This window comes from Eriocheir sinensis, chromosome 47, assembly GCF_024679095.1.
Source record: "Eriocheir sinensis breed Jianghai 21 chromosome 47, ASM2467909v1, whole genome shotgun sequence".
NCBI classification, from domain to species: domain Eukaryota; kingdom Metazoa; phylum Arthropoda; class Malacostraca; order Decapoda; family Varunidae; genus Eriocheir; species Eriocheir sinensis.
In genome coordinates this window covers 5026715-5036584 of record NC_066555.1, presented here as the reverse complement: position 1 = coordinate 5036584, position 9870 = coordinate 5026715, and the positions used below count along the sequence as shown (strand labels likewise).

Genomic DNA, 9870 nt, shown 5'->3' with positions numbered 1-9870 from the left:
GGAATGGGAACTGCTGTAAAATATTTTCCGGATTTAATTTTTCTTTCGTATTTTTCAATCAATTTCATGAAGCATCAGTCAATTCCGTTTGCTTCAGTTAATACAATGAAATGTTCCTATGGCCCCTTGCCAGTGTTTGTTGTGGAGTAGCGGTGGTACAACCAGATTAAAGATGAAATGCGATGTGAATAAATATCTGTATGATTTATTATAACATGGCGCCTTCTCTTTCACAGAGGCGAGCACCTGGGCATGGACACACCGGCCGCTGCCTGTTATCGTGAGTACTGCCATTCATTCATGCATTCTTGGCTCGCCAAACATACACCATTTACTTAACCCAGATCTCTCTTTCTCTGTTCCCAGTTTGCTTTCTTAAACTTCTCGTTCTGTTACTAATCATCAAGAAGTAACGGAAATATTGTGACAAAGTCAGTCAGAAGTATGACAGGGAGGCGGGAATAAGTGATCAGCGTGTTCATTACTCGTTGTTCTAACATATGACAAAGTGTAGTGCAGAATAAATCTGTTGAGGTAACGAATACATCTGGGGTGATCGCACTGTCCGTCACGGGAGGCGTAATGTAAACATTGCTGGCAAGGTCCGTAGAGTTCGCCGCGTCCCTGCCTGGTAACGCTCCGCTCGTAACCTGCTGTTTGTCCTGTAAGCGTTGTAAAGTTGGTCACAACCTTGGGCAAGTCTTACTTAAGGACCTTGTGCTGACCAGCCTGTTGGTGTTACACGTGGCCGAAAATTTCACGACACTTGTTCATAATATGAAAACAGTTATTGTGTACGAGACTTTGTTATGTAGGATTCAAAAAAGCTGTCGGAAAGTTTGCGTAACAAATTACAATGTTGTTTTATTACCAAAGAGGAACATATAGAGTATATTATTTATGCGGTGAAATGATTTATTTCAGGACCGATTCAATAACTCTTGCAAATGGCAATGATAGAAAAATGTAATTAAACATTTCAGAGCTATTCTTTCATTTATAATGGCCATAATGTCTTTTTTTTCTGTTTTAGCTAATTTGGTCGAACACACGTCATTCCTACAATTGCTGATGAGTGTCATTGTGATAATCATAACTATCTGTTTTTGATGAGAGGTGAGCGAAGGAAAATGATATAGAACGCAGCACGAGAGCTTGTGTGGCTAACAGACAACCTTCATGAGCGAGAGATATCCACCAAAGCAGGAGAGGACAGACACACACCAGCTAGGCCCCAGAGAGAGAGAGAGAGTTACAACGATTATTCTTTCAGCTTCAAAATAATTGTGAATATAGTCTTTGTAAAGGTTTGCGGAAAGATTTGAGTGTTTTCCAAATCGTCAGCCAAAAGCCAATTACTGGGACCGTTTGGGAAGGGCTGAAGAAGGGGTACACACACACACACACACACACACACACACACACACACACACACGAGAGAGAGAGAGAGAGAGAGAGAGAGAGAGAGAGAGAAGGCTTTGTTGTGCTCTCTTCCCTAAAGCTTTATTCCGCTGTTCTTTGTTTTGTTTTCTCTGTTCTTTATATTCCACAAAATGCCAATCTCGTATTTTTCTTTTCTCTTTCTCTTTTTTTTTGTGTGTTTTCCTTCATATCTCTTTTCCGGGTTGCTTCTCTTTACCGATAGTTGTTTTGTTTCTTTTTTGTCTGTTTTCTCGCCATTTTTTAAAACTTTAATCAAATGATGTTTTAAAGGAACATTTATTTCTATTATTTATTTCTATTATTTTTTTTCTTATGGAGGTTAAAATGTAGTTACGGCCAAATTTTGCGTCTTTTTTTTATATATGTGAAAGACTGAGTCGCATTATAATGAAAAAAACAACAACAGTAATGGGGTCAGTATGAGAGAGAGAGAGAGAGAGCGGATTTCTATTATTTCAGGGGAAGAACAGGAGGAAGTAGAGGTGAAACAAGGAAAGCAAGAAGGGGAAGGGGAAGGAACAAGCGTGAGGGAAGAGAGAGGAAGGAAGAGGAGGAAGATTAGAAGCAGAAGGAAAAATACTTACAGCAGTAGCAGGAAGCAGGAAAGGACAGTACGAAGGGAGAGGAGCAACGTGCATGTGCTCTTGAATTATGCAGGAGGAGGAGGAGGAGGAGGAGGAGGAGGAGGCTGGAGAGTAAAAAACAAAGAAAAAAAATAGTGGTAGCTGGAAGTAGGAGATTAACAGAGGAAGGGAGAGAAACATCATGCATGAAAACAGATAAAGAGGAGGAGGAGGAGGAGGAGGAGGAGGAGGAAGAGGGAGGCTGAAAAGAAAGAAGGAAGGAAAGGAAAGAGAAGATGGAGAAGGAAAAGAGAAGGAGGGAAGGAAGAGTAAGAGGAGGAGGAGGAGGAGGAAGAAGAGGGAGGCTGAAAGAAAAAATGGAAGGAAAGGAAGGAGGAAAAGATGGAGAAGGAAAAGAGAAGGAGGGAAGGAAGAATAAGAGGAGGAGGAAGAGGAGGAGGAAAAGGGAGGCTGAAAGAAAAGAAGGAAGGAAAGGAAGGAGAAGATGGAGAAGGAAAAGAGAAGGAAGGAAGGAAGAATAAGAGGAGGAGGAAGAGGAGGAGGAAGAGGGAGGCTGAAAGGAAAGAAGGAAGGAAAGGAAGGAGAAGATGGAGAAGGAAAAGAGAAGGAGGGAAGGAAGAGTAAGAGGAGGAGGAGGAGGAGGAGGAGGACCAGGAGGAGGAAAAAGCTATAAAAATACATCTACCATAATTTAACTCGAGAAGAATCAAAATATTCGTCTTGCATAAATAAAGGAAAAAAAAAATAGCAAAAAGTAGCAAAGGGAGAGAAAATAGCAGAGGAGCAGAATGCATGAAAACACAGGAGGAGGAGGAGGAGGAGGAGGAGGAAGAGGAGGAGGAGGAGGAGGATTTTTGATGGACTGTTTGCCGGAAATGAACCAACTGAATTCACACTCTTACCGGAGATTTCAGGATTTATTTTTTTCTTTCTTTCTTTTTTTTGTAATATTTTTTTGTTCTGATTCACCAAAATTTCGAGTGACTGGATTTTTTCGGGTTCCTCATTTTTTTGACGATTTCTTTGTTTCCTTTCCAACTTTATTATGTGCGTTTGTTCAGTGTTTGTTTTTTCCTAACGTTTTTTTTATATTTTTTGAGTTTGGTTTATCCAGTTGGAAGCTTATTTTTAATGTGTGAAATTGGCCGGCCTTTCTCTCTCTCTCTCTCTCTCTCTCTCTCTCTCTCTCTCTCTCTCTCTCTCTCTCTCTCTCTCTCTCTCTCTCTCTCTCTCTCTCTCTCTCTCTCTCTCTCTCTCTCTCTCTCTCTCTCTCTCTCTCTCTCTCTCTCTCTCTCTCTCTCTGTGTGTGTGTGTGTGTGTGTGTGTGTGTGTGTGTGTACGACTTGGACAGATTTAAATAGAAAGACCGCTCCTCACACACACACACACACACACACACACACACACACACACACACACACACACACACACACACACACACACACACCAGCTGGCCTCTCCTCCACCCTTCCTTCATCCCTTCCTTCCTTCCTTCCTTCCTCACTTCATATTTTTCTTTCTTCCTCTCGTCCTCCTTCCTTCCTTTGTCATGGAAATCTTATCTTGCCCTGGTTTTGCATGGTCTACGCTACCCAGATCTTCCTCTTCCTCCTCTCCCTCTTCTTCTTCCTCCTCTTCGTCTTGCTCCCGGCGCCCTACAGAACCTCACCAAACGGATTTTTTTTTTTAGTTCACCTCCACAGAATCCACCACCACCTTCTCCCTTTATTTCTCTTCTTCCTCCTCTGAATCAAAACCTGGGGTGTATTCTCTTCTTATTTTTTTTGGTCTCTTCTCCTCTTCAATTTCCTGCCCTCACCTGGTCTCTGTTTCTCTCTTCTCTTTTCTACTTTTCTCTCTTCTTTTCTCCTTTCTTCTCTTATCACTTCTCTTTATGTCTCTTCTCTCCTCTCCTCTTTTTATTACTTGTTTTCCCTTTTCTCGTGTTTTTTTAATCTCCTTTTTCTCTCTTCTCTTCTCTTCTCTTCTCTTCCCTTCTCTTCTCCTTTCTTCTTTTCTCTTCTCTTCTCTTTTCTTTTCTTCTCTTCTCTTCTCTTCTCTTCTCTTCTCATTTCTTCTTACTTCTTTCTCTCTTCTCTTCTCTTCTCTTCTCTTCTCTTTTCTTTTCTCTTCTCTCTCTCTCTCTCTCTCTCTCTCTCTCTCTCTCTCTCTCTCTCTCTCTCTCTCTCTCTCTCTCTCTCTCTCTCTCTCTCTCTCTCGTATTTCTATCCTTCCCTTTCCTCACTCTGGCTCTGTGTATTTTGTTTTTAATTCATCTCTTTGTTTTGTTTTACTTTCCTCTTCTCCAATCCGGCTTCGTGTTTTTTTTTTCTTTCTCAATCTTTTTTTTCTTTCTTTTCACTCCGCTTTTTTGTTTTCCTTCACAGTTGCCAATTTAGGTTTCATCCGTTTTCCTTTTAGTGGTTCTATTTCCTCCCACGTTCTTTCTTTTCCCCTCGTTTTCTTTTTTTAAATTATTCCGACAATCTATACTTTTACGCCGGGGTTTCTTCCTCTCCTCGTCTTTCCTTCCTTCCATTTTCACTTCTCGCATTCTCTCTCTTTTTCTATCTTCCTTTTAATTCTTTCGGGGCCTTTCCATCCATCCTTTTAGTTTGCCCTTTTGCCTCTCCTTAATCCGCTTAGTTCACCCCTTTCATGCTCCTCTTCCTCTTCCTCTTCCTCTTTATATCTCGCGTTCACTCCTCTTGTCTATCATTTTCGGTTGTTTCTGTAATCCGCGTTGTGTGTTAATCTCCGTCTTATTTCATTTTACTTTCGTTCCTCTTTCGTTTCTTCTTTTATTTTTCTTCCTCTCTCTCCCTCCTCAGTCCCTTACCGTTATTCTTTCCCTCGCATTTCGCTTATCTCCTCCTTGCCACTCACTTTTACGCGGTCTTATTTTCTCTTTTTCGCCTCTGTCAGCCTTTGTGTCTTTATTTTATTTTTATTGCCTTTTCTACGCTTGCAATACCCACGTGTCGATTTCTCTATTTTACGTTATTTATTACTGGTATCCTTTTGTGTTTGTGTCTGTTTCCTGGCATTTGTCAAGTTTGTGTGTGTGTGTGTGTGTGTGTGTGTGTGTGTGTTTATGTGTGTGTGTGTGTGTGTGTGTGTGTTCCTGTCTGCTTGTTAAATGTATGAGGAAGCTTGAGTATCGTGGACATATTTTTTGTCTCTCTCTCTCTCTCTCTCTCTCTCTCTCTCTCTCTCTCTCTCTCTCTCTCTCTCTCTCTCTCTCTCTCTCTCTCTCTCTCTCTCTCTCTCTCTCTCTCTCTCTCTCTCTCTCTCTCTCTCTCTCTCTCTCTCTCTCTCTCTCTCTCTCTCTCTCTCTCTCTCTCTCCTTTTTTTTCTCATTTCTTTCTTTATTTTATTTTTATTTTTATTTTATTTTGTATTATTTAGTCTCTCTCTCTCTCTCTCTCTCTCTCTCTCTCTCTCTCTCTCTCTCTCTCTCTCTCTCTCTCTCTCTCTCTCTCTCTCTCTCTCTCTCTCTCTCTCTCTCTCTCTCTCTCTCTCTCTCTCTCTCTCTCTCTCTCTCTCTCTCTCTCTCTCTCTCTCTCCTTTTTTTTCTCATTTCTTTCTTTATTTTTTATTTATTTTTCTTTTCTTTTGTATTATTTAGTCTCTCTCTCTCTCTCTCTCTCTCTCTCTCTCTCTCTCTCTCTCTCTCTCTCTCTCTCTCTCTCTCTCTCTCTCTCTCTCTCTCTCTCTCTCTCTCTCTCTCTCTCTCTCTCTCTCTCTCTCTCTCTCTCTCTCTCTCTCTCTCTCTCTTCTATTTTTCTCATTTTTGTATTTATTTTTCCTTTATTTTTCTTTTCTCCTGTATTATCTTCCCTCATTCATATATGCAAGGATTCACAATGGTCGCAGGAGACAGACAGACAGACAGACGGACGGCAAGCGGATTAATCAGTCAGCGTCACATTGAGTTATCGCAGACTGTATTCACGCCCGGAGATGTAAATTTAAATATCGTGAAAAGAAAGAAAGAAAGAAAGAAAAACAAAAACAGCTTCACTTCATCAATGTTCTGACGTCGCTTGCTTGCTTTCCTTCTGTTTCTCTGTCCTTGTTTGTGTTTGTCTGTGTGTCTGTCTGTCTCTGTCTGTCTGTGTCCTGCTGCTTCTGTCTGCCGTTGTCTTTCTGGCTTTGTGGCTGTCTGTCTTTCTGTCTGTAAATGTGTCTGCCTGTGTCTGTCTCTCTCTCTGTCTCTCTGTTTGTCTCTCTCTCTGTCTCTTTGTCTCTCTCTCTGTCTGTCTGTCTGTCTGTCTCTGTCTCTATCTCCCTGTCTGTCTGTCTGTCTGTCTGTCTCTCTCTCTCTCTCTCTCTCTCTCTCTCTCTCTCTCTCTCTCTCTCTCTCTCTCTCTCTCTCTCTCTCTCTCTCTCTCTCTCTCTCTCTCTCTCTCTCTCTGACTGTGTGTGTGTGTGTGTGTGTGTGTGTGCGTGAAAAATATATAAAACGATGCAAAAGAGAATTCAGTTTTGTGTATTTTTTTCCTTTTTTTTTATATTTATTTTTTCCGCGAGTTACACGTTTGCTTATTTATCGGTCAGTGAGTTCTCTTTTACGGTCGCGCAGGTTGTAAAAATTCTCTCTTTCCATCTCGTTATTGCTTTTTATAATATCTCGCGTGGAAGCCGGGGAGCCAGCATTAACTTTTGTGCCCTTCCTTGATTTTCCTTTCATTTTACAAGCTTTTTTTTTTATAACTTTTTCGTGTTTTAATCGGCGAATGTTGCATGGGAAAGTAAGGTCCGTTGTTGTTGTTGTTGTTGTTGTTGTTGTTGTTGTTGTTGTTGTTATTGGTATTCAGATTTTGTTCCTATGCTTAATTTTTCTTTCATTTTACAAGCTTTCTTTTTATAACTTTTTCGTGTTTTAATCGGCGAATGTTGCATGGGAAAGTAAGGTCCATTGTTGTTGTTGTTGTTGTTGGTATTGTTTGCTGTTTTTTGTTGTTGTGTTGTGTGTTAATATTATAAGTAGTTGTTGTTTTTATCTCCCTCTTCCTCCTCTTCGTCATGGTGGTAATATAAGTTTTAATCTCAATCATTGTTCCTCCTCCTCCTCGTCCTTCTAGTTCTCCTCCTGCTTCGCCTCCTCGTCCTCCTCGTCCTCTTCATCTTTCTCATTCTCTTCCTTCTCCTCCCCTTCTCTTCTTCCTCACAGCATTCTCTATATTAACCTCGTTTTTACTGTATTTAGCTAGTTTCTCTATTATTTCCCTCTACACACACACACACACACACACACACACACACACACACACACACACACACACACACTCTCTCTCTCTCTCTCTCTCTCTCTCTCTCTCTCTCTCTCTCTCTCTCTCTCTCTCTCTCTCTCTCTCTCTCTCTCTCTCTCTCTCGCCATTGTTCTTCGAGGGAGCTGTCTGCGTTTCCTTTATTGTTACTTCTATCGTCTGTGCCTTTATCTGGATTACCGCACACACACACAGAGAGAGAGAGAGAGAGAGAGAGAGAGAGAGAGAGAGAGAGAGAGAGAGAGAGAGAGAGAGAGAGAGAGAGAGAGAGAGAGATTTACGAGCAGAGTTAGTACAGGCGAAGTGGCAGGAAGTGAAGCGTGTCTGTACGAGGAACGCTATCTTGAAATTAATAAAAATTCTGTTTATCTCGCGAGAACCGGCTTTCGGGGTAGTAGTGAAAGTGGGAGCAGTAGTGGTAGTAGTTGTTGTAGTAGTAGTAGTAGTAGTAGTTCAGAAGAAGGGTCAAACTACCACCAGGGTCATAAAACTACCCCCGGAAATGCCCACAACTCGTACGAAAGCCTTGTCAATTATGTGTTCTTAGATAGTAGTAGTAGTAGTAGTAGTAGTAATTGTTGTAGTAGTAGTAATAGGAGTGCGAATAATGGGAATAATAGTTGATGTTATTGGAATAGTACCGTAGTGTTAATTTTCTTATATTTCCATACTCATTATTTCCTTCTTTTTGACGCAAGATGGATTGAGAAAGATGTAGAAACGAATAGAGAAAGTATATACTGAATCCTTGCCCGTTGAATGTATAGCACGAATACGAATTCATCAAAGAAAATGATATTGTAAGAAAAGTATGGTAGGGTCGAGGGCGTTTGAACTGAGATATTTTTTTTGGCTATGTTAGTTTTGCAATATAGGTTTAAACATCAAGCTATGTAAACTAGCTCCGAAAAGATGTCTGTGCACGAAGTCTTCCAAATGGTACGATTGTTTATTGATATCCTGCCCTTGAATGTTACAGTATCCATCGCCTCTGGTCTCAAAATACATAGAAAAAAAAAGATTGATATGCTGCCCTTGAATGTTACAGTATCCATCGCCTCTGGTCTCAAAATACATAGAAGAAAAAAAGATTGATATCCTGCCCTTGAATGTTACAGTATCCATCGCCTCTGGTCTCAAAATACATAGAAAAAAAAAGATTGATATGCTGCCCTTGAATGTTACAGTATCCATCGCCTCTGGTCTCAAAATACATAGAAAAAAAAAAGATTGATATCCTGCCCTCGAATGTTACAATATCAATCACTGCTGGTCTCAAAACACGTCGAAAAAAAAAAGATTGATATCCTGCCCTCGAATGTTACAATATCAATCACTGCTGGTCTCAAAACACGTCGAAAAAAAAAAGTTATTGATATCCTGCCCTCGAATGTTACAATATCAATCACTGCTGGTCTCAAAACACGTAGAAAAAAAAAAGTTATTGATATCCTGCCCTCGAATGTTACAATATCAATCACTGCTGGTCTCAAAACACGTAGAAAAAAAAAAGTTATTGATATCCTGCCCTTGAATGTTACAATATCAATCACTGCTGGTCTCAAAACACGTCGAAAAAAAAAAGTTATTGATATCCTGCCCTCGAATGTTACAATATCAATCACTGCTGGTCTCAAAACACGTAGAAAAAAAAAAGTTATTGATATCCTGCCCTCGAATGTTACAATATCAATCACTGCTGGTCTCAAAACACGTCGAAAAAAAAAAGTTATTGATATCCTGCCCTCGAATGTTACAATATCAATCACTGCTGGTCTCAAAACACGTAGAAAAAAAAAAGTTATTGATATCCTGCCCTCGAATGTTACAATATCAATCACTGCTGGTCTCAAAACACGTAGAAAAAAAAAAGTTATTGATATCCTGCCCTTGAATGTTACAATATCAATCACTGCTGGTCTCAAAACACGTAGAAAAAAAAAGTTATTGATATCCTGCCCTCGAATGCTACAATATCAATCGCTGCTGGTCTCAAAACACGTAGATTTTTTTTTTTTATTGATATCCTGCCCTCGAATGTTACAATATCAATCACTGCTGGTCTCACAATACGTAGAAAAAAAACCGTACTTATAATTTCAAGATCTAGTGTTCAGTCAGCCATAAAGTAAATCTCACCTGATGAAATAATGGAAAACGGGCTGAAATATACGTTAACAGCCTCATCTCTCTAATTACTGCTCATTCTCTCCTATCGTTCGCATGGTAGCCAGGATCAACCGAATCTGTTTGGGTCTACAGCAATTTTGTTTTTCCCTTAATACCCTTTTATGGATCTCTCTGATATCATTACAGTCAAGATTGTAAGTATGCATGAAGATCAGCCTCTGTTAAGTAGTGAGGCCAAAGTTGCCTATTCCCGTACGTTGAGCTTTGTTAAGGTAAAGTCCTGTGTTACGTGTGGTCAGCCCCAGCCAACGTTGCCAGATTGTCGTACTCTGCCTCTTGTTTGCCGATTTTTGACCCCAAAACTGCTTTCATCACCCAAATAACTCCCTTCATATATGGTTATCGTTTAAATGGTTGATTATTGGTGCTTCTTGGCAATG

At 40.3% G+C, this 9870-nt stretch overlaps 1 protein-coding gene across 1 annotated transcript in view; it reads left to right on the top strand.

Annotated features, from left to right (window-relative positions):
- The first annotated feature begins 243 nt into the window (after window positions 1-243).
- LOC126981165 (uncharacterized) overlaps window positions 244-9870 on the top strand; it is a 186257-nt gene continuing 176630 nt past the window's right edge. The window contains exon 1 of the mRNA XM_050831882.1: window positions 244-280. Within this exon, the coding sequence (XP_050687839.1) occupies window positions 253-280 (28 nt within the window). The 5' untranslated portion in view covers window positions 244-252. The remainder of the gene's footprint in view (window positions 281-9870) is intronic.